General features: G+C 37.9%; 2 protein-coding genes across 4 annotated transcripts in view; one reads left to right on the top strand and one right to left on the bottom strand.

The window, feature by feature from the left end:
• Positions 1-24,653, bottom strand: part of LOC132698999 (mucin-2-like) — a 475,159-nt gene that overhangs the window by 205,303 nt on the left and 245,203 nt on the right. The gene's annotated exons all lie outside the window — the stretch shown is intronic.
• The window catches only part of LOC132699015 (uncharacterized), a 31,598-nt gene continuing 19,457 nt past the window's right edge, over positions 12,513-24,653 (top strand). Inside the window, exons 1-10 of one of the 3 annotated variants that reach the window (XM_060665447.1) lie at positions 12,513-12,728; positions 12,779-12,912; positions 12,989-13,133; positions 13,902-14,110; positions 14,491-14,563; positions 14,627-14,699; positions 19,312-19,372; positions 19,427-19,711; positions 21,458-21,525; positions 24,067-24,222. In XM_060665447.1, the coding sequence (XP_060521430.1) occupies positions 12,644-12,728; positions 12,779-12,912; positions 12,989-13,133; positions 13,902-14,110; positions 14,491-14,563; positions 14,627-14,699; positions 19,312-19,372; positions 19,427-19,711; positions 21,458-21,525; positions 24,067-24,222 (1,289 nt within the window). In that variant the 5' untranslated portion in view covers positions 12,513-12,643. Of the gene's footprint in view, positions 12,729-12,778; positions 12,913-12,988; positions 13,134-13,901; positions 14,111-14,490; positions 14,564-14,626; positions 14,700-19,311; positions 19,373-19,426; positions 19,712-21,457; positions 21,526-24,063; positions 24,223-24,653 lie in introns of all 3 variants that reach the window. The other 2 variants (XM_060665446.1, XM_060665448.1) reach the window with 2 other exon arrangements.

Here is a 24,653-nt window from a genome sequence, read left to right as displayed (position 1 = left end):
TAACAGTGAATTAATTATTTCATAACAGCTTATTAATTGATTCAAGTAATCTATTATAAAGACATACTTTTAATAAAAATTATTATTTTATTCATTTTAATTTCCAAGATTTTTTCGTTAGTGACTATTTTGCAAATTGTATTAAATTGTTATGAAATTAATAGAAACCGAGTTTTGCCGAGCTCTGCTGTTTACCAATTTTTTTTTATGCTCACGGATTTTAATTATGGTTCGCCGTCAAACGCCTCTAAATTATAACTAATTGACTTAAATATTGAGCCCAGGCCGTTAATCAAACTTCTTCAGAGTTTTGAATATCGGGAACTAGTTCTTTTAGTTTTGTTTCTAGTTTTTCTTTTATTACAAAAATGATTCTATCTTCGCTAAAATAGTCGACTTAATATTTAACTTATCTACTTCTACAATTATTTGATTAAATCGTAATAACATGTTAAATGAAAAGCCGAATCTTGAATTTTTGCAGACCCTAGCTTTAAAAGAAGAAGGTTTTTGGAATTCGTTTGCGGTTTTCTGTCTTATGAGTTTTTTTACATACACGATTTGTTGTGATTAAAATAGTTCAGAATTTTCTCAAGTTTTCAATTAGAATTTCTTTAGTTTGTTTTTTTTTTTGTTTAAATTTGAATACATTTTTTTTTGTTTCCTTTAACCAATATTTGATCGACACTAATATCGAAGGGACTATCGTCGGAGATATGCCCATTAATTATGTCAATTGGTTTAAGTTTTGTTACTGAATGTATCGAATGATTATATGATCAAATGGTATATATCATTCGTAAGTGTGCAGGTGATAATAAGAATCCTTGAGTATTTAAGAGACGAAAATGTTCTAGTAATGTTGAATGTAACCTTTCAACTATACCATTTCAATCAGGATGATGGAATATAAAAAAGAGTTTTATCTTATGCAAGTTAAGCAATTTCGTTATTAACAACTTTCTAAATTCACGACCTTTATCCACAATTACCTGTTTAGAGACTGAGTGATGCGAAAAGAATTTTAATAAACAATCAGCAACTTCAACAGATTCTGCGGATTGGATAGGATAGGCTTGCGCGTATTTTGAAAAGCTGTCAATGAGTTAGAAATTTTGATTTTTCAACAGTAAAAACGTCCATGTGAATCATTTCGAAAGGTCTGCTCACGCTTTACTGGGTGCCGCTCATACTTACTTTGTTGGCGGATTTGGCAAGTGTTGATATGTTTGTATTGGGTTTTTTAGATAGGGCCAATAATATTAACCTTTAATTTTTGTTCTATTTCTTCGATACATCTGTGCTTTGCTTCGCGGTCGCTTTTAATTATGTCTTATATGTCGTCTTTATTAGTAATGTCGATAAGTTTTGATGCACAAGGTTTTAAGTTTAAAGATGGACATTTAAAATATTTACGAACTACTTCTGTAATAGTTTCGTATATTTCGGGCTTTTCAAAATAGAGATGATATTAAACGTCTTTGACGAATTCTAAGATATCTTTTTCGAAATTATTTTGAGATATTTGAATTGTAACGCGTTTTTTATTTGCGAATAATATTATTGCACCGTAATTAACGGGGTTTTCTCTTATCGTGATACCTACAGATCTGCGTTCGTATGTATAGTAATATTATCATTGTCTGGAACATTGGTAGCACTGTCGGTGACAGGTAGCGTCAGCATAGAAATATTGTCTGGGCCAGGATCATTTTTAACCATTTCTGTACAAGACGTTTCAGCATTATCATTTGTAAAATATTTTATAATTGAATTCTTCCTGTTTTATACAGCAGGTCCTCAACACAGCTCAAAAGAAGCCCAAGTGTTGTTCCGCTACGTAAATGACAAATTCGTAATATGGAGTCACGGGGAAAGGGAACTTCAAAGTTTCTTGGCGTACCTTAATTCCGTTAACGAGAAAATTAAATTCACCATGGAGACTGAAAAGGACAAAAGGTTAGCATTTCTAGACGTACAGGTAGAAAGACGCCCTGATTGTAATTTAGGTCATAAAGTTTAAAGAAAACCTACCCACACAGAACGATACCTAGTAAAACCCTTAACGTCAAGGGCAATTTGCATTGGCAAACCCAGGTACCTGCGTGAAGAAATAGTACGCTTAACCGATTCTTTGAAAAACAATGGATATACCACCGCCGAAATCCAAAAGGGCATGAAAACAAGACCTAAGAAAACAGACACAACAGAGGAACCTAAAGGCGGAGTATCACTTCCATATATTCAGAACGTTACTGACAGAATCGGAAAACATTCAGAACGACACAATGTTCGAGTCTCCTTTAGGCCAACCACCACAATCCGGCAAAGCTTGAGGCCGGCCAAAGATACAAGGAATACCTTATTAACACCCGGTATATACCGAATTCCATGCTCCTGTGGTTCGGTATATATAGGCACCACAAAGAGGAGCATCGGAACAAGGCTTACAAAACATAAAAGAAATTGCCGACTGGGACATACGGACAAGTCAGCAGTGGCGGAGCATACTCTTACCAAAAACAATCATTGCATCATGTTTAAAGACACTCAGGTACTGGACAGGACATTTTTATCCACGACTTTTCAGAGAAGCCATTGAAATCAGAAACATCAGAATAATTTCAACAGAAAAGAAGAAGGCCTTAACGTCAGCAGAACGTGGATTCAGGTCATAAACAAAACATCATGTCTACCCGGACGAATACGACCTATGCCTAATAGTGAGGCCACCCCCACTCCAGCGACCTTAAATACCGGGGATTCTCCACTAGGCAAATCAGTTCCGACCGTAAATTCATACCGTAAGGTTGTCTCGAAAGTCGGCATTTTTACCTGCGATAATTAGTGCGACCCGTTCGTAACGATTATCAATTTTCGAAGAAATTCTTAACGACCAGTTAAGTGTGATACCGGGCTTAACGACCAGTTAAGCGCCATACCGGTCTTAACGACCAGTTAAGTACTTCCAGTGCGAGTGTACCTAAAATACCTCGCCAAAACTGTACTTTTAAGTGCATCTTTTCCCGCTTCGCGGGAAAATTATCTACGAAATGAACGCTCGGGAAACCGAACGAGACCCCGAAGAAGGCTGCCACGACGAACCAACAACGATGCCGAAGCCTTCATACGAAGACCTAACCGAATTTAGTAGGAGGAAATCGGAAGAGAACAAGGCACTGCGTGCGCAAGTAGACAAATTGCTGCAACAGAACGCCGAGCACCAACGAACAATCGCGGAGATGCGGACCGCCCTCCACGAACAAGGGATACAGACCAAGAAGATCCAGGCCACGCTGGATAAGGTCCTGGACAAAATTTCCGAGCCGAAAACCCGCGCGCCAGTCTCATCTGATTCCGAGATGGAATACTCCGACGTGGAATCGACAAGAAAGCGGCGCAATTCAACGGAGAAGGAGGGCTACCCGGCCCTCCCCAAGAAGAAGGCGGCCAAAGGGCCTACCCCATATTCGCCGGCGATCCCTTCGCTCTCCAAGGCCGGCAGAGCTCGCGCAGAAGCCGCGCGGGCCAACACCCAGCCTCCACCCGCCAAGGTAAGCGACCCGACCACAACATCGCAGCCGTCTCGCCCGACCGCGGCATCGCAGCCGCCACGCCCGACCACGCCATCACAGCCGGCACGCCCGACCACGGCATCGCAGCCGGCACGCCCGACCACCCCCGAGCCGATGCCTTCCACGTCGTCCGCCCCGGCCGCTTCCGCGGGGGCCAAGGGCACAGCGCCCATGCCCCCGAAGAAAGTCAGCGTCCCCCCAATTATCATTAGGGATAATGAAAATTGGGTTCAAATTTCCCGGATGATAAAGGCCAACAAACTCCAATTCACCTCGGCCCGCAACACGGCGGAAGGCGTCCGGATTGTTCCCGGGGGCATCGACGACTTCCGAGGTATCACGAGGCTGTTCGACTCCAGGAAGGTGCCATACCACACCTTCCAGTTAAAGGAGGAGAGGAACCTGCACGTGGTACTGAAAGGAATCCCGGACAAGATCCCCGCCGAGGAATTGGTCGAGGAACTGCACTTTTTGGGGTACAAACCCTCAAAAATCGTGCGAATGACCAAACTAGCCGGAAACAAGAAGATCCCGATGGCGATGGTGCTGGTCATACTGCCCCGCGAGCAGAAATCCATCTACAAGGTCCAGAATTTCCTGGGCCTAAAGATCAAGGTAGAGTCGCTGAAACAAAGAAACGAGGTGACCCAGTGCCACAACTGCCAGTTGTTCGGGCACAATCAGTCCAGATGCACCGCGCCGCCGAAGTGCGTCAAATGCGGTGCCGGTCACAGGACCGAGGACTGCCAAAAGTCCCGTTCAACGCCCGGCAGATGTGCCAACTGTAGAGGGGAACACACGGCCAACGCCAGGTGTTGCCCCACTCGCCCACCACCTAGGGCCGCGTCCGTCAACGCAGCCAAGGCAGCCAGCTCCCGCCAACCCGGAGTGTCCTACGCGCGTACGGCCACCGCACCGCGCCAGGCAGTTCCAACACCGCAACAACCAGCGCCGGTACAGACCGCACAATCCCCGCTCCCGCCTGGACTTTCGGACGCCATGTTCCAACAAATGGTCCAGGCGATAACTCAGGAGTGCCTCAAAAGTTGGGCTACACGATTCCCGGCCCAGTTCGCCCCAGTACAAACTGTGAATGGACAATAAAAGGTGCCCGACCACGATCTCCGTCCTTGCATGGAACGCTAACTCCCTTACAGGAAAGGGCCTAGAGTTAGCGGAGTCGCTCCAAGACCACGACGTGGACGTTGCCCTCTTGCAGGAAACATTCCTCAAGGGGGACGACAAGTTCCACATCCCCAACTACGTGGTCTACAGGAGTGACAGGACGTCAGGACCCGGGGGCGGCGTGGCCATAGCGGTCAAACGCTCCATCAAACACCAAGAGATCCCCGCACCGGAGTTGGGCCATCTAGAGACAGTCCAGGTGGCCGTCCACATGAGATCGGGGCCCCCATGGAGGATCGCATCGATATACTGCAGGCCCACAACACGGTTCCCTGCAGACGACTATGGAGCGATCCTCGCGCAGGACGACAGCCCCCTTATCCTAGGGGGGGACCTGAACGCGGCGCACGAAGAACTAGGGCACACAACAACAAATCCGCTGGGGAAGGGGCTTAAAAACCTCCTCGAGTCGAGGATCATCTCGATCATCTCCCCCGCGGAGCCCACGCACTACCCAGCTCACGGTCGTCCTTCCAACTTGGATCATTTTTTGATCCAACACTTGGATAGGACGCACCACATCCAGGCGCTACACGAGCTCCAGTCGGACCACCTGCCGATTCTGGTCAGATTCGACAACCGTCCGGCCCCGGAGGACCCCCCGAAGCTCAGGCGGTTCACAAACTGGAACGCCTTCCAAGATGAGCTTCGGGACACCGGTCCGATCCCGACGATCGATTCACCGGCCGACATCGACGCAGCCATTGTCAAAATCACCCGCGACATCACGGATGCCTTACATAAGGCCACGTCCTGCTCAGCAAAGCCCCAGTTCGCAGAGCGCCTGCCCCCAGAACTGAAACTACTGGTCAGGCGCAGGAACAGAACGCTCAGGAGAGCCAGAGCTACCCTCGACCCGGCCATCAAGAGGGAGGCAAACCGCCTCTCGAGCCAGGTCAAGAGGGAGCTCGCTGAGCTGAGGCAGGAAATATGGCAGTGCAGACTGGACCGTATAAACGAAGAAGACATAGGGCCTTGGGACATGGCCCACAGGCTAACAAAAGGGCGTAGCAGAAAGATCCCGATCTTAGCGTCCAAGGATGGACCTGCTACGACCCCTGAGCAGAAAGCCGCCATGTTCTCAAGGTCGCTAGTGAAACAGTTCACAGAGAACGTAAGAGTGGGCCGGCATGCAAGCCTCGACGTAGCGTCCCGTCAAACGGCGCTTCTAGTCCGCTCGACCGCAGCCGTCAGCACATTCGCCCCCGTCACGCCCAAGGAAGTAGCCACACTTACAAGACGCCTTAAAAGGAAGAAAGCCCCTGGATTGGATGCCATTACCAACGCCGCCCTCAGCCACCTCCCGAGGAAGCAGATCGCGGAAATCACCAACATTGTCAACGCGGTCTGCCGCACACAATATTTCCCCAAAGCCTGGAAGAGAGCAAAAATCATACTAATCCCGAAATCGGGCAAACCGGCCAGGAACCCGGAAAGTTACCGCCCGATTAGTCTGCTCTCTTCCCTGGGGAAATTAGCGGAGGCGATCATCCTCGATCGACTGAGGGCAACCCCACAGATAGCGACGCTGATCCCGGAGGAACAATTCGGTTTCGTCCGGGGGAAGTCCACGTCCATCCAAGCCACCCGGCTCACGGAGCAAGTGGCAGCGTCGCTGGGGAAAGGGTTCGTCGCAGCAGCGGCCCTGTTGGATATCTCCAAGGCATTTGACAAGGTGTGGCACGCGGGGCTGGTGCACAAGCTGTACGCAAACGGCGTCCCGCTACACATAGTGAGACTCGTCAGTTCGTACCTGGAAGACAGGACTTTCCAGGTACACGTCGAGGATCACTTGGCAGCTCCGGAGTACATCAGCGCGGGGGTCCCGCAAGGCTCCCCGCTTGCACCGCTGTTGTACAACCTGTATGCCCACGATCTCCCGAAGGACCCCAGGACCGCCAACTACCAGTTTGCCGACGATACAGCCATCGTCGCGTCGGCCAAAACCCGGGCATGGGCGGTTAAACGGGTCCAGGGTCATCTTGACGACATCGCCGAGTGGGCGAATAAATGGAAGATTGCCATAAATGGCGAAAAAACGCAAGCCATCCTATTCGCCCGCAAGAACGGCAAAGGCAGGAACCCGGAAAAGAAGCTGACCGTCAACGGCACAGCCTTTAAATGGTCAAAAACAGTCAGATATCTAGGTCTTACTTACGACAAGAAACTCACATGGAACGACCACTACAAAGTGGCGAGAAGTAAAGGCGTCGCACTGAGGGGGAAGCTCTACCCGCTGCTCGCGCGAACCAGCAGACTGTCGGTCAGGAACAAGATGATGATTTGGAAACAAATCATCAGACCGGCAGTCCTATACGCATCCCCAGCCTGGGCGTATGCTCCGCACCACAGATTGAAGGACCTGGAGGCCCTTCAAAGCACAACGCTCAGGTGGATCGTAAACGCGCCCTGGTTCGCGAGGAACGGACAACTCCGGCGAGAGCTAAACACGCCCTCAGTCGCCGACTACATAGTCGATACTTCAAGACGTTTCTTCGACAAGATCCGCAGTACAAACTCGGAAATTATTCGAGAAACGTTCGACTACAGCAGCCAATCCAATCCACGACCACGGAACATTCCACGTCCCAAGGACCTGGTACAGTGACCGTCCACTAGAGCGAACCGACGCCGCAGCCCCGCCATTTAATATTTAATCATTGTATATATAATTGTAACCCCGACTACAAAAGTCAGATTTTATAATCACACTTAATAAATTAGAGTTTACAAGCACTAGGCAAATCAGTCATCGGAGAGCAGTACGGAAGATCACCTCGACCGTTACCGCATCGCCGCTCTTGAAAATGTCTGCCGCAGTTGTAGACGAAACATCGACTGTAATCTCGGTACCACGGCTCAAAAGCCCGGAAATTTTAAAAAGATTATTTGGCGTTTAACTATTAAAATTATAGAACGTTTGGCCTAAGATTTGGTTTTACAGAAGAGTCTTGTAGTATTTTGCATTAGCGGTTTAGGTGCCTTAGAGTAATTTTGGAAGTATTGACTACGACTTGATGGGTAAGGTATACCTAGACGCTCTTTAGACCACGATAAAAATGTTTTTAGGGCAAGATGTGTATATAAATGTCTTTTAATAACTTTTGCGTTCATCTGTTCATGGTTATCAACAACACCAAAGAAAATTTAGGATGTATACTACTTTATCATAAAATTGGTTGGGTGATTCATTAGGTTGCTGCCGTAGCATAACGAAAGCACGGTTCACGGTTGGGGCAGGCCTCGTCACGTAGATCCACGAAATTTCTTACAAGAGTGATTTTGAGATCTTCCCAAGTCGATATGTTCTGGATATTTATTACTATTTTGGCTGTGCCAACTAATTTTCCAATAAGACAATTAATTAGATAAACATTTTCAAATTTATTTGGATTGGAGGAATTGATGAAGGTAAGTGCGCGGTGTTGTTTCTACTCGATTATTCTAAGGCTTTTGATACCATTAGTCACAATATTCTACTCACTATTCTTAAATACTTAGGTTTTGGGGAGGCATCCGTAAATTCAATTAAAAACTATTTAACAGGGAGAAAGCAAAAGGTGGTCCGGAACGGGGTCGAGTCTGCTTGCCTAGACATAAGAAGTGGAGTTCCTCAAGGCTCAATTTTAGCTCCTGTTCTCTTTATTATTTTCACAACAAAATTCTTAGATTTTCTCAAACATTGCAAAGGACAATCATATGCTGATGGCAAGCAGCTCTACCATGTTGTTGGCCCCTCTAGGTTGCAGCTTGAGTGCCCAAATATCAACAGTGACCTTGAACGAATTGACAGAATTTCCAGAGATCACGGTTTGCTTTTAAACCCAAAAAAATCTTTTGTAATGTTTTTTGGTCGGCCGGTGGATGTTAAGCGTCTTGCTTCTGAAGTAATCATAAAAATAAACAATATCACTCTTCCTTTTCAAATCGAGGCAAAAATTTTGGGATTACTTTTAGATACAAAACTTCGCTTTGAAAAGCATATTTCGACTTGTACGCAAAGGGCTATTGGCCGTTTAAAAGGGTTGTATAGCTCAAGGCATATTCTAACTCGAAATCTTAAAAAAACCTTATGCGATGCTCTTGTTCTCTCCGTCTTTAATCACTGTAATGTCGTATATGGGCCTTGTTTGACAGCTAATTCGTCACAAAGTATTGAAAAAATTCAAAAATGCTGCTTGAGGTCAGCTACAAGTTGAAGGAAGCGGGTTGGACAAACATGAAGACGCGGCGCTTAATCCATCTTTATTTCAAAATAATTAAGACAAAATATCTGGAATACCTCTCCGAAAAAATAACTTTTAGAACAGACGTGAATAACTTAAATCCAAGTTTTAAAGGGGCATAGTTCCTCGTCACCGATCTAGTATATTTGAAAGATCTTTCAGTTACGACTTGGCTAAACTATATAATGACCTGCCCCATTCCGTTCAGAATGCGACAATAAATTCTTTTGCAAATAAACTAAAAACGTGGTTATGTTCTAGAATTTAAAGAGAAAAAAAAATGAAAAAAACATTGAGAAGTTACAGAGCGCAGGAAGAATCAAACCAATGTGCACTGCTAGAATTCTTTAAAAATTTGTGGTCCTTACAGTACTTTAGCCTCGACTTTAGCTAATAGTTTTTTTATTTACAAAGGTAGGTTTAGGTTTTTCATTCTGTTATATAATTAAGTGGGTACTTAACGCAATTGTAAACATTAATTAAAACCATGGTGTGATGTTATGTGTAAGGATAAGTGTAGAAATCAGCAAGCAGATACGTCTGGGCGCTGCACTGTTGCCTTTTCTTGTAATTTTTCTTGTCGAAATTACTTGAATAAAGTATATTATTATTATTATTATTATTATTATTATTAGTTTGATCATAAAAAGCACTCATAAGGCTAGCAAGTAGCATTTAAGTCATTAGCATTCCCATCGAAAGTAGGTACACAGTTTACATATTCGGGTTTAAAATTGTCAGCCAAGTCTGTATATAAATTATTTCTTATGCTGTTCTCGGTAGAAATATTTTGATTACTAATAATATCTGAATCAGTTGAAATGATTTTTACATCAGATAAAATAGCGGCTAACCCTTCTACGGACATTAAAAATTGCACTTGGATAAAAAAAATTGCGACTCTGGTCATTTTCTATAAGGGACAGACTCTCAAGTTGGCGATGTGGTACTACCGAATTTCTGCCTGCTTGCGAAACCAAAACGATTTGAGAACCAACTACTGATGAGCTGCTAATGAAACGTCTCCGACAAGTTTTCGATAAATCTTCTTAAACACCTCCACCAGCAAGTTCCGATATTCCGATAAATCGTAAATACGAGAAGTCTACCAATCGATTTAACAAACTTCGAAATATCCTACCGACTATGCCACTTTTCTAACGCTTTTTGAAAACATTATGTTTCCAAAATACAAAAATTAATAGTTTACGGCAAGAGAGTATTCAACTGACTAACTAACAAATAAGCGAAAAAACAGTTATATGTGATCAAAAATTGACGCGGCAAAATCTAGCTGACCATCTTCTTTCTATGGGTGTAGGGATTGCTCGTGGCATAATTCATATTAGCAATTAAACGTTTTTCCATTGTAAAAATCTTATATGACTTTCATGTTTTACTGACTTTCTGTAAATTACGAAGATAATTTCGTAACTTAAATACTAAAATTATTCAACATTAAAACGCAGTGTCACATAGTCATAATAACGATTTCTGGCTTAGTCGCTCATAGTTTACCAAATCAATTAAACATACATTTTTGTTACAATGGATATAGAGTAATATGTGTTTTTACCATTACTTTACTGAAGAAAATATAGTTGAAAATGTAGCTATTATTATCATTTTACTTCAAGTTAAGCGATAATGAATATGGGTATGGTACGATGTTAGAAGGGTTTTGGATTGGAGTTTTGGTTGTTGGGATAACTTTCTGAGAGGTTGACAATGACAATTCGAATAAACTCGAAGAAATTTAGCTCCCCATATACACCGAAATAAAAGGAATTATCTAATTGGTGTTTTCCAAGAAAAAAGACCATTTTTTGTCTTATGGTAATCTAAATTGATAATATGTGAACGATGAGAACTCTAACATTAATGACAACCTTTGAGGACCACTTGCAAAAGTGTGCCTAAATCAAATGGGTCACTTACCTGTAAAATTAATCCAATTGCAAATAAACTGCAATCCAAGACCATGTTCAGTGTTAGCTTCCTGTCGTAGTAGCCTTGGCTTCTGCTCTCACTCAACTTTTCAGTCAGGGCTTTGATGTGCACTCCATAATTATCATCTTCATTGTCGATCACGTCGGAATTTTTAAACGCTTTGAAGTCATATATAATTTCATTTATTGAACAATGCATCGGATTGTCCAAGCCAAATAATTTGCACCTGCCTCTCGAAATGTCCAATAACAAAGGAGCATCGCTTCCGTGGGATGCTGCATCACTAACAAATCCGATGCAACTTTTGCAGTGTTTTAGGATGACATTGTTAGTAATGAAAAACGAATGGCAATCGGTAGTGAATTTTCTGAAACCTTCCAGCAAACCTGGATTGCCCTTTTTCAATGTGTTGGGAACAAAAATTAAAACATTTTGTTTCATGTTCTTCAGTGCTGAAATGGTTAACCATAAACCAATTCAGTGGGTTGACTGTCAAACTGTGGATAACCAATACCAACTACTTTAATCTGACTTTTGTCTAAACAGATTCTACATACTATATTAAATTTTAAACACGCAATGAACGACGTTAAAGGTTAAGTCCATTCTAAATTCTTCTTCCCAAACGTCCATTTAAATATTGGTAGGACCAGTTGGCAGTTCCGCATATCTAGGAGGATTAATGAATTGCTCAAGATTTGTTTTATAGTCTTCACCGTTTTGAGAAATGTAGTAAATCCGCTAATCGCGCTTACATTTTTTTCGAAGGAGGAAAAGCAACAAACGATAAAACAGCAAAGAAAAGTTACACCCTGCTAGATGTATCATGTTTGTGTATTAACATCCACCAATATGGTCCAACATTTTTTAAAAGACTATCTGGTGTTATTAGAATTCTTTAAATAAAAACAACAAAGACTATCTGATGTTATTAGAATTCTTCATATAAAAACATTTATAAAAATTACACTTATCTATTAAAAAAAGCTTTCTATTAAATACAAAAGTTTTTGAATAATACACTGGAGTTAGTTGAATTATACATTATTTCCGACCAATGTAATGTAATGTAATTGTAATGTGCTCAGGCTCTAGGCGAAATATCATATGTTCTTATCTTAATTTTTTTAAATTGTTTTTGACTTTTTATTTTAATCATTTTTGCAAAAATTGGAAACAATTTCAAATTGCAACAAATGTGGCAAACAAAATTGTCAGCTTTTTTTCAAGAATTTTTTCGTGTAGATTCATAGGTTTGACTTCTATGAAACATGTAAATAAATTTAAAATCACGAAAGATTACCTCAAAGGTGAAAACAAAACCACGTAGGAGACTAAATATCGCACCGGAAAAATTGTAGAAATATTCAAAAAATAGTTGTAGAAGTTCCTACAAAAGGCCTACGTGTAAAAACCCATTGCTTTTATCGTCACAATGTTTCCAGAAGTAAGGTATAGATAGATCAAGTTGTAAGGCCTTAAAACTATTTCTAAAAGTCTTTGATGAAAATGGCGATTTTGGCAGTCATAGATGCAAACAGACCTAGTCATATACCGTGGTGTTTTCACTGACCTTACAATTCCGTGATTGATTTAGTTTTGCGTTTTTAGATTTTTGACAGTTATATTGTCCCTGTAAATATAATTTTAACACTAAATTAAAATTGATTAATTAAATAACTATTTTACTATTGTACTAAGTACAAAATGCCGAACTCGACATTGAAATCCAAGCGATCACATTGTAGTACCAAAGAAAAAGATGCACCTAACAATAACATAATGCAACTAGGTAAAAATTTTCTTAATATTTGTTGGCCTGTTTTTTGATTATGGTTTCAGAGTTGACTGCATTGAGGGAAAAGAACTTCGACTTGACAAAAATGAATACCAGACTGCTTCAGCAAGTCGTAGATTTGAAAAATAAGTTGTGTTCATTACAAGCTGAAAACCTGCAAATATATCAAGAAAACAAAGTGAGTTTTGGATAATGTTCATGAATAAATGTTGCAAAAAGGGCCTAGTTAGCTAGTAATTATGTGATTTTTGTAGAATTTATCAACAATAATGGCGAAGGTATCCCAAACTACAAGATCTTGCCTGCCCAATTTACTGGAATTTTTAAATGCTGTTTTACATGTTACTGAAAATAGTCAAACTTGCCAAAGTGGAAAAGTCAAAAATATGTCAGGTGTAGGTAAGTATTGCACTCTTTATTAAAGTAATTTAGTTTACAATTTTATGTCTTAAGAAATCCTCGAAAAAATACTCTTTAATGTACCAGAACAAGGTGAAGATGGTAATTGTCACTACTAAATTGAGCCGTTTAGCTTTACTAACAAATACAAAAATTAAAATAAAATAATCTGTATTGCATGAAAAAGTTAGACTATTGCAACAAAATATTGTATGCGAAGGTGGAGAGTACCACTAAAATTTAAAAAATCGATCACAACCAGAAAATACAATTTTTAAAACACTCTGGTCAGATGTGCACCTAGTGTGCAGCACTTCTTTGAAACATGCCAAATATATATAATCTCTGAGCTATCGTATGCCCAAAAATTTCTATACCATGATGATTTACATCTACATAAGATTAACTTTATTTTGCAGAATATTAAATATGGACAGGTCAGTATCCATTTTCAAAAACCAATTTGCTTGCATTTTGGCAGAATTTATTACAAGAGAATTTTTTTAAGCCCAGGCTGATGTATTTTGCGGTATTATACCAGCCAATGAGAGAAATTATACGCTTTGATATTTTACTACCTTTTCAAGTATTTTTAAGGCAGCAGGAAGAATGCTTATTGGTCTCAATTTGTTCAAGCTCGAGGGCATTTCAACTTTGGGCAAGGGGGTATAAAAAAGTGTTTTCATGTTCTCAGATTCTAGTAGTTTTTATTTAATGTGTCTTCTTTTTCTGCAAACTAAAATTTATACTAAAACTGAAATGTTGCAGCTACACCCAATAGGACTGTCACACATACCGTAAAACCGCACACTGTTAACGGAACCGTCCTCAACCTTATGCCAATAATTTCTTTGACAAGACTCCACAACAGTGCACCAGCAACTTCGTCTCTTAGTGCTCATAATCCCAATTTAGACAAAACCGCCCTTGAGGACAAAGGAGAAATGAATATTGGTGAACATTTGTCAGTTAATAACGTAAGTGGTCAGTTACCTGTCAATGCAATAGTGTGGCAGTAAAATTATTTAGCATGATTGAAAAAAAAGTTAACAAGTGTTGAATAATATTGAATGTTGAATGTATTGAATGTTGAATATATTTTAAATACCAATAGTTCACTATATGTCTGATGTTTCGATTGATACTATTTGCTTTAAGAAACTTGTGTCAGAAATTCTGACATGTTTTTCACAAATTCACCCTGTTTTTCAGAAATTCTGTCTTATTCTTTAAGAATTTTTCTTATTAAACCAAAACCCATATTGCAATATTGGTGCCTATTCAGCGCTTTCATTATTAGCTAACAATATGACTGCAAGTATTCGATTTAAGCGGTTGTGTTGTTTTTATTATTCAGCCTGAAGAGGAAACCAGTTTTGTGACAATGACTCGCAGAACAAAATCAGCTAGCGCCGACTTGAACAAGAACGGTTAGTTTTACAAAATTGGACGTTTTCGATAGCTTTGTAATATAAAATCTTTGTTTTCTGCAGAACCAGTTGATTTAGATGATGAAAACGGTGATGAAGCCATTAATTACAGTTTTATGGAAGAGCGGATGGTTTCGTAAGTTCTTTTATCTCCTGGTGTAGTAATGAACTTTACTTCATGCCTCACTTGAAGGCGGTGAATTTTATCCAAAAGATATCTCAGACGTAAATGGTAGATCATTAATTGGTCTACAAAAATAGTTCTTATAGTTTTTCTCTAGTACTCGCTAGATTTGCCATTCTAACTTATTTTGCATACATGTCTTATGTACCGGGTTTCCCAGTAAGGCAACGAGTTATAGTGTCCAAAATATTTGAAAAAAAAATACATCAGACATGCTGAGAATCGTTTTTATCGAGTCGTAATTGAATATTGAATTTTAAAACTAGGTTTTTATATAAATTTTAAATAATATATTATTTAATATTATGGTTAATATTTAATTTAATATGGTTAATATTATATATGTTTTTACTTTTACTATTTTATGGCTGACAAAAATTGAATTGATTAATTTTTCAAAGAAATTTCCACAGTAATACTATTTGTAGATTCCTCCTGTGTCAGTTGCATAGAGATATTAAGTGTTCCATCACAAAATACATTTCACCACAACCTTCTAAAGACAATAAGTCCAAAAGCAACTCCAAACTTGCCACTGTTGTTCTTCAAAACATCACTGACCACATATCAAAAGTTCTTAGAAATATAACCTTAAAACCAGATTTATCACTTGCCCAAAAATCTCATCACATTTTCGATCACAAAATTGCATTTGGGATATCAAGAGCTTACAACATTCCATACATACGCGGCACAGAATTGGAGAGACAGGACGAAAAATATCAACTAGGCTCAAAGGCTATGACAAATAAACTCATGAGTAGTTGCCGAACACAATCATGAAACCGGACATAACATTTTCTTTAAAGAAACTAAAATTCTGCATGTAATCAATTGTTTTAGCAACAAAAAATTCGAGCATCAATAGAAATCTGTAAGCAACCAAGCCGTAGGTCTTTACCCTTCACCAATATGGGGATCAGTCATCCTAGACAGATGTTTGTTTGCTCCGCCCCCTCAAACAATGCATAAGCATGTACAGAGTAGAGTGCGAAGCAGTTTCAGTTAAGCTCTGAAGAATACAATAGAATGATTGACGAAACGTCAGCAAATTTGATTTATATACAACCGTCGCGGAGGTATCCAGGAGATTTCTAGATAGTAATTGAAATGATTATTGTTTAATGCTCTCTCTAATCTCTGCAAGGAAAGTGTCTCGCTATGTGTGAAGCGATTGCGATTGCTTATATTGCCATAAGGTAGCTTTTTCTGACGTAATTACATAAAAAAATAATTTTCTGAAAAAAGAATAGATGGATGCTTGACTTTTTTCATCATAATTTAGTCAAATAAAGACCCATCCACCGAAATTTCAAAGAAATCACTAATTTATTACCTAGAATGCCAAATGATATTTAAAATAATAATACAATTTTGTTTGTTTTCGCATAAAATTACCAAGCAGCTGACGTTACTACGTTTTGACATGTTTAGCCGTTTTTAATTTAATATTATCACTAATTTTTTCATTTATAGGTTTATTCACCTGCCCAACACTAATAATATTTATTGAATTATTTAAGTAGGAAAATGTGTATTGCAATAATCAGTATTTTTCGTCCTTCCTAACGCGTCGATTTCTCCTAGGCTCTACATTACAATAAGTTTAAATAAGACATTTTTAATCTGATAAACATTTAGCAGACAAAGTAATGTAAGTAACCAAGCATCAAATAATGACATGAAACATGCATAGTGTTTGGCCATATAACATATAATAATAATAATGTTTATTTTAGCAAAGGGTAAGCAACCAAGCAACAAATAATGACATGAAACATGCATAGTGTTTGGCCAGATAACATATAATAATAATAATGTTTATTTCAGCAATTAGATAATACATTCCAAAAATATATCAAATACACAATGAATTTAAGAAATTTGTGCGTGCATTTGTTCAGTCCAATGCAACTTACTAGTTATGGCTAAGTTCATTTTTCAAATTTGTTTTGATGACAATCTTGATAAATAGAAATGAATTTTTTCTGATAAAAGAGATGTTTTATTAATTTTTAAATAGTTTTCCACAGTGTATTGCTTAAATGCGTCAAGAGTCAAATTTTAAAATATAAGTGATTATACTAAATATTTGAAAAGGTCTAAGCATATCAGAACGTAGTAAAGTCAGCTATGGGGTAATTTGGTGCCCTTCCAAGGCATTGTAAAGAAGTAATAAAGATAAATGATAACATTTTATTTTGATCTTAAATATTAGTTGCCATCCTAACCAATAAATTAACGCTTTATTTGGTAAATTTGAAATTATTAGACATTAATAACAAACCGTAAAGTGGAACGTAACTTTTTTCTAATTCATTCGTGCATGGAAATATGGATATTTATTTAAGAAAACATTATGAACACCTCCTACCACTTTCCTTGTAGAGATAGAGCAAACACCATTAAACATGGTTTAGAACGACATTTTTTTTCATCATTGGTTCAAACCACAAACAAACAAACGGTAACTACTTCGACTTTAAAATCGCAATAACTTAGGAAGTGTATTCAATAAAAAAAAGTATAGATTTGATAATGTACAATATATAACTGAAATATTTTTTAGGTAAAACTTACCATTTTCGAGAAATAAATGTAGAATTGCTATAACTTGAATCCTAGTAAAAAAATATAAGCACCATTTTTATACACGATTTTATTTAACTAGCCGGTTTTGAGAAAAATCCACAATTCATAAATGTTTTACTTTCGACCTTGAATAACTGTTTTAGCACACATTGGATCGATGAGGGCTTTGTCACTTCATTTCTGGTGGTGCACCCACCGCCAAAATCCAACTCTGTCGGAATTTCTTTTCTTTATTTCCTTTTTTTTTATGAATTGATGGTGATGGTCATGCTCATTGAGGGATTCTTTTTTTACAAACGGTGTTGTAAAGGGTATCTCATTAATATCTTACAATTTTCTTATTTAAAAATGCAACAGCCGGTATATTATGTCATTATTTGTTTTTGAAATAAAAAATAATACTTTTTTTTTATATTTTTTAGCGCATTTCTGTAGTAAGAAATAAAATTATGTAGTGACAACTTTTAACTTTAAAGCATAACAGAGAGATATTTTAATGTTGGTTGCAAAAATTCGAAAGTGAAGAACTAGAAACGAAAAAAAAATGAAAATTATTTTTTGTAGGTTTGTATTCTTCAATTTTTTAATAATGCTTAATGAAAATTCTAAATTGTATATACTGAAATAAATTTATGGATTCTTTTTCTACAAGATACACATTGTGGCAAATTAAAATAATATGGATGATGATGTAAATGTAAATTCACACATACACATACAAATGTAAAAAAAAACTAAATATCAGCACAATAAAAAAACAATGTACACGGGATTCATAAAATTCAGTTTAATTATTTCTTTAATTATTATTCCTAAATATAGAGTGATTTTTACTTTTGGCTGGTAAGTGAGGCTTTTTCATGATGAATTTCAATTAGAGGAAAATAATGCATAGATGCACGGCAAAAAGAATAATCGTGTGAAAAAGTCATTCATATATACTAGAAAGAATAACGCACCGAAAATTAAGCCTTGCAGTACTCCATATTTTAGTTTCTTAACGATTTGAATGTTCATTATTAAAAATAAATTAGTTGATACTTATTTTTCAGATAACTTTTGAGAAGTTTTAAGGGCTTATGCTATCGTGTGCTATTTTCGTGGCAAACTAAAAACGGTTTTGTGACTTTTAAGACAGGAATTTGGCAGTCGCAGTAAATTTTCGTTTCAACAAATATTTAAACAATTTTTGGAGTAAAAAGATGGGAATATCGATATATAAAGGATCATAGCAATGCTTTTGAAATTCCTAATGAGAAATGTATTAACTTTCGGCTAAACAGAGGTCGCCAGAAATTTTATAGCTGTAATATACATTTATATAAGCTGCTCTTGATTTGCAGGTGAATAAAAAACGGTAAAAGTATAATTATGACATTATTTCATTAATTTATGGATCCTAGTGGTTATCTGATTATACCAGGTGAACATTTAAATTTAACAATTAAGCAGTAAGCAGCATTATTAAAGAAGTCCGTAATTTTTGGAAGAAACTTGCACAAGCTACTGTAATACTATTTACAAATCATCTGGATTATTTCTATTTCAATAGTCCTTTTGGCATTTTCAGAGCTTAACTGACACAATTTCAGTTAATCTCTGAATTATATGTCGATTCACCTCTTGCCCAGACATATTAACTTTCCCACCTATGTTCTTTTCGTTCCTGCACTATACAATCTAGAAATGCAGAAGATTGCATATTTCGACAGAAACAATCTCATTTTACTGCACATTTTACAAAGGAAATGCGACTAAAACGTAGGTTATATTTATTACAGTTTGCTGCATTCTTCTTTGTAGTAACATTTGGCAATGTCATTAGCAATGTTGGTTGCGGTCTTGCTTAATAGCTTGAAAGAAACAGAATACGATTTTACATACCTATTACTATCGTTTAAAGTCATAATCATATCGTTATTTAACTTAAAGTCCATTTGGGGTTTTTGTGGCGTAATTTTTTTTTTAACAGTGGCGGAGGACTGACCCCCATAGTCGAAGAAAGCCAAACGCTGGAAAGATCGGCGAGCAACGTAAAAATATTAGCTGGTCGTTTAATGTCGCCCCTCCATTTTTCACGTTTCCAGGTCGAGGGGAATAGTAATGGTGAAATACCAGCTCATTTCCCCTTGATCCGGGACAGTAGCAGTTCGACGGATACTCAAGTGAACGAGTTATCGTTTTCCTTGGACGCCACCGTGACCAATAGCATTCCGGATCCGCAAACGCTCAAAAGTCTGAGGGTGTTTTCGCCCAGGTCCAACTCCACCAGGATCGACTTTGACGAATCGTTGATACTGGATTGCCGAGCGGCGACTCCTATATATCCACCATCTAAATCGTTTCGAGCAGAAGTCAGCGACGCTGTTATCGTGAGTTTGCCTTTTATTCTACAGGGTGATAATAATATTTATTTGCAAATTTCGAAGAAAAGTACAAGTGGGAACCCATTAAATATCATGCCATGCGCAAGGGAACAAAAAAAAGTAAATCGGGCAAGAGGAAATGGTGGAAATTATTGTCAAGTTTATGACCTTAGCGCCAGAGGGCGTAGTTGGTATTTTCAATTTTAAAACTGGTGTGTGTGTGTGTGTGAGTACTGTTTTTTCTTTGATGTCTTAGACTCTATCTCTGCAAGGAAAGTAGTATGGGGTTTTCGACGATTTTCTTACGTTCAGACATTGCTCTTTCTGTTCTTAAAATCCATGTTTGCTTTGGTCTAACTCTTTTTTCTTTCCATTACAACATGTGCTTAGGAATATGTTCATCAATTCAGTAATCCATCCCTAGTGCTAATAGTCAACGTCCTAGGGATTTGTTGGTCTGCCAGCTATCGCATCCATACAAGGTTATGGATGCGATAGATCTGGATACATCTGGACCTCCATCTGGATTATTTTTTTCCTTTCATATTTTGATATTCAATTTCTTTCTCTCTTTGTCCTTGTTTATGAATCTTTGTCCCTGACATGCATTAATGGTTTCTTGTTGATCAGATTTAAGATCCTCTATTTCGTTGTCCCCTATTCCAAGATACTAAGTTTTGGTTTTATTGAACAATAGTCCCCAGTCTTCGTAAAGTTTGAATAGTCTTCTAGTCATAAACTCCAAATCCTCCTTGTCCTGGGCAGTAACCAAGTGTTCAACCACAGAGTATAGTATCCACAAAGTAGCGTAGTTGTGACTCCATTGGACTGCATCTCCTCCATGTTGTTAGAACTTTGTTTAAAAAGTGTGGGAGAGAGGCTGCAGTTGTTGGATAGTTCTAATTGCGGGATTATTTCGGTGATTGTGATTCGCCAGGTTTCTGCTCCATATAAGTTATTACTTTGCATACATTGTTTTGTTGATTATATATATATATATATATATATATATATATATATATATATATATATATATATATATATATATATATATATATATATATATATATATATATATATATATATATATATATATATATATATATATATATATATATATATATATATATATATATATATATATATATATATATTAGTTCCGCTGTCATGGAAAAGCACGCCCAACAGATTGCATTATTGGGGGTTTCCACCGTTAGAGCCCATGTTGTATATTCCTCAATGGGTTTTCGCATGTTATGCTTGTCGTTGGCGAGAGCAGTTTTTCCAAAACCAAGTTTATTATAATAGGAAGCAAATAGTGCCTCAACAACATGTATTTTTTAACTATTACAAATTGAACTACTATGTGTCAGTATATTTCTGAGGCTATCCACAAACCTCGTGCTTTTGCATTTTCTGAATCGCTTGTTAATTTATTTTTGTCTAACCGCAACCCGTAGGTATATTTCAGTCATCACACTTCCGAAAGATATCAAGGCCAATACAGGGGTTTTTATTATTTAACATTTTTATTAATGACATTGGTGAAGACCTTGATTTTGGTTTTCTACTATATACCGATGCTTTTCAGCGTAGTTTAGACCAAATCAACATTTAGACTCAGTTTTTAGATATCACTAACGTTGATACATTTTTCGAAATATTTAGAACGGTAATTCCGATTTAGCGATATGTGTAATTTTGCGCTTAACAAAAATGCGTTGTCAAGCTCATCCAAAATATTTTTTTCAGATTAGTCGAATTCCTACGCCACCCGCCTCAGCAATGGGAGACATGACGAGAAGTGTCTATTCTAATAGGTAAGTTATATCATAATAATAATCAAGAAAGACGAATATTGCAGTAACATTGGTCAAACATAAATTGAATTTAAAAAAACAGGTGACATGTTTGGTTTAAACTGTTTAAAACTGTCAAATTCAGAGCCAAATTTTAATATGCATATAAAAATCTCAGTATTATGAATTGAGAACAAACCACACCACTGGACACCAAGAATCATATAGATAGAATGTTGATTTACTCTCCGGTTTACATCTATTGGAAAAGAGCATACGTTAATTTTCTAATGGCTTCATCATAGCCCCAAATTTAAACTCAATGATGATGATGATCGTTTAGTTTGCTAATTTTTGATCAATAAACATTAATTTATGATAAATTGAGCTTTTATTAATATTGCGCCCTTTAAATATTAAAAATTAATAAATTAAACAAAAGTGGACACTGATGGAAGTATACAGTTATTTTAAAAGGAACAAAATGTTTGTTTATCCAAAGTGAACAAAGGTATTCATTTCAAAATCATCTGCAAGAAACCCAAAATTAAACCTATTCCTTATTGTAAGACTTGGTTACTTGCTTGCTTGACCACAAACTCTCGTTTTTCCCTAAATGCAATGCAGTCTCTCCTATCAATTTAAAATTTCCTAATCAGGTATGCCAAATCTCTCCTCATTATAAGGTGATTTTTTTCTTTGGTTAGAAAACTTTAGGAAATGTAACAGCTGCCAAAGCTACGCATATCCACAGCTAGTCTCACCGGTCATTGCTACTTAACAAAGACTTAGATTGACTTTGAACAGAACTCCCTCGTGTAAGGTATGCGAACAGGAAGACGAGACAGTAAAAAATTAAAATTAAAATTTTTATTTACGCATATAGCATTTACATTATCATTACAATATAGTTTAACCTAAGAAAAATAGTAACACCAACACTTACAGTTGCTAAACTACCAAGTTTTGATTAAAAACAGTTATCTTTACTTTGCAATTAAAACTACTGAGAGAGTCCGAAAATAAATGCGCGTTATGTGTGAGTAAAATATTTGTCAGCTTGCCCATTCGATTCATAGGCGAGTTAATGCCATAGTTGGTCCTATGAAAATAAATATTAAAAAGAGCCTTATTTTTTGCATTAATAGGAGAAATATGAAAATCAACAGATGCCAGAAGATCTGGTGAATCCATCAAGTTATTAAGGATTTTGTATAATGTAGCGATGTCAAAAAATATGCGCCTACTCTCCAAAGATGTCAGATTTAAAAGCTTCATAATCTCCTCGTAGTTTATATCCTCAAATGACATTCCCAATTTAAAACCTATCCCTCTAAGGAACTTACGCTGCACACGCTCTATTCTTTCCTTGTGAATGGTTGCCAGACACAGCTAGCATACTCTAAAATTGAACGCATAAGCGCACAGTACATCTCACTATGCGTAAAGATGTTCTCTAAACCCTTTAAAGTTCGAAAAACAAACCCAAGCAATCGAATAGCTGTGTGACTCCAAGATCTAGGTTCTGTTCTGCGCATGTTCCATTCTCGCGTATAGCTTTGGTTAATTTAGGTGCGAAGTCGTGCTTGGCGAATCATATCCATCTAGGGTACAAGAGTATTCTGTCAAGCAAGAACCACAATGGGCTTGCTGAAGCCTGAAGACTGTGATGTAGGCTACCCTCCTTCATCTACAGATAGCTAAATTATACACAATGCTTAGATAGTTAGTGGGTTGTACACCCCAATCATATGACACGAATTGTAAATTGTAATTGAATTTAATTTTTCTCCCCTTTTCAAAGCATACGTTAATTTTCTTACGATGCCGAGCCAATCGGAAGGCAGTATAGACATACGGAAGTTCTGGCTATTATGCAAATATCATTACCACCTGAGGCGCATCAATTTTTGTCGTAGTAAGGCCACTACTTGTAGCCATATGACAGCTTTTTTGCTATTTTGTCACTTGAGATTTTAATTCTTTATACCTTTCCAAAATCGACGATAATGCAATCTACATGTACGGTGATTTGTATGCGCCAGAAAGAGCAATTGTGTAGTGATGTAATCAATAATGGTCCGTGTATCTTAGCTATATTGCTATCATTTTTAGGTGCGTTTCGATTTTAATTAATTCATTAATAAACAATCAATAATACCAAACAGATAGGTTTGTGTTTGAAAAACTCCCAGTGCTTCAACAATAAAAACCACTTAAACCCATAACGCAAAAGTAAAGATGGGGAACAAAAACCAGTCATTGTTGGAAAAAATGTCTTCCTCCAGGTCTGATTCATGCATATCGAGAAACAACACTTTCCCACTCTTCACTTATCAAGCAGTGTGTATACCTACAATAGTTCGTCTTTTTTCGGAAATCTGAAGCAAAATGTTCTGAAGTATTATTATTTTACTTGAGTAAGTGCTTTAGTTCATAAACGCAGTACAGGATCAGATGTTTGCAATCTGAACAAACCATCTCTATTGCATTAAATTAGCCATGATAAGGCGAATGCCGCAAAACGCGATGGCCACTTTCCAATGCTAACTTGTCCAGCAGGCGGGATTCCGAAGATAATGTGGGTATTTCGGACGCCTCCCCTGTGTCGTCAGTATCCAAATCGCGGTATTCTTGCGGAAGACAACAGTCGCGTTCGCTCGATTGTTCCGTTAACATTGACAAACTTGGACGGGACTGGCGAAAGAGGGATAATAGGTAAGTTTCCGTTCAGCTATTAAAACTCGTGTTAGTGCCCCGCTCAGGCGAAGAAATCTCTTGGCAGTATCGCCTTTTTTATAGTCGCAGGTGCCTATCGGCAGTTTTGTAACTACTTAAAACCATTTTTAGTTTTTAAGATTTGACAGCTGAAAGATATTTTAGAGTGATAGTTGTCAACTATGTTCTGAATCTTAATCAACAATATGTTAACGTCTTGGTGTCCCCCTGCGCAAGTACATCTTCCAATTGGATTTAATGTTTTGCGGAAAAACAGAAACAATTTTATATTATTAAAGTGGACAGGAAATTATTTTTTTCCAAGTCCTTTTACAAGGTGCAAAAAATTATTGAAATTAAATTTGGTATCTTCCGCTATAGGTGTTATTTATTTATTGAATTTCTTGTAAGCAAAATTCTGTAAGGCTTCT

The sequence above is a fragment of the Cylas formicarius genome, unplaced genomic scaffold, assembly GCF_029955315.1.
Source record: "Cylas formicarius isolate icCylForm1 unplaced genomic scaffold, icCylForm1.1 PGA_scaffold_3__17_contigs__length_32017465, whole genome shotgun sequence".
NCBI classification, from domain to species: Eukaryota; Metazoa; Arthropoda; class Insecta; order Coleoptera; family Brentidae; genus Cylas; species Cylas formicarius.
The sequence above is the reverse complement of the archived record's forward strand: the minus strand, read 5'-3'. Positions and strand labels throughout refer to the sequence as shown.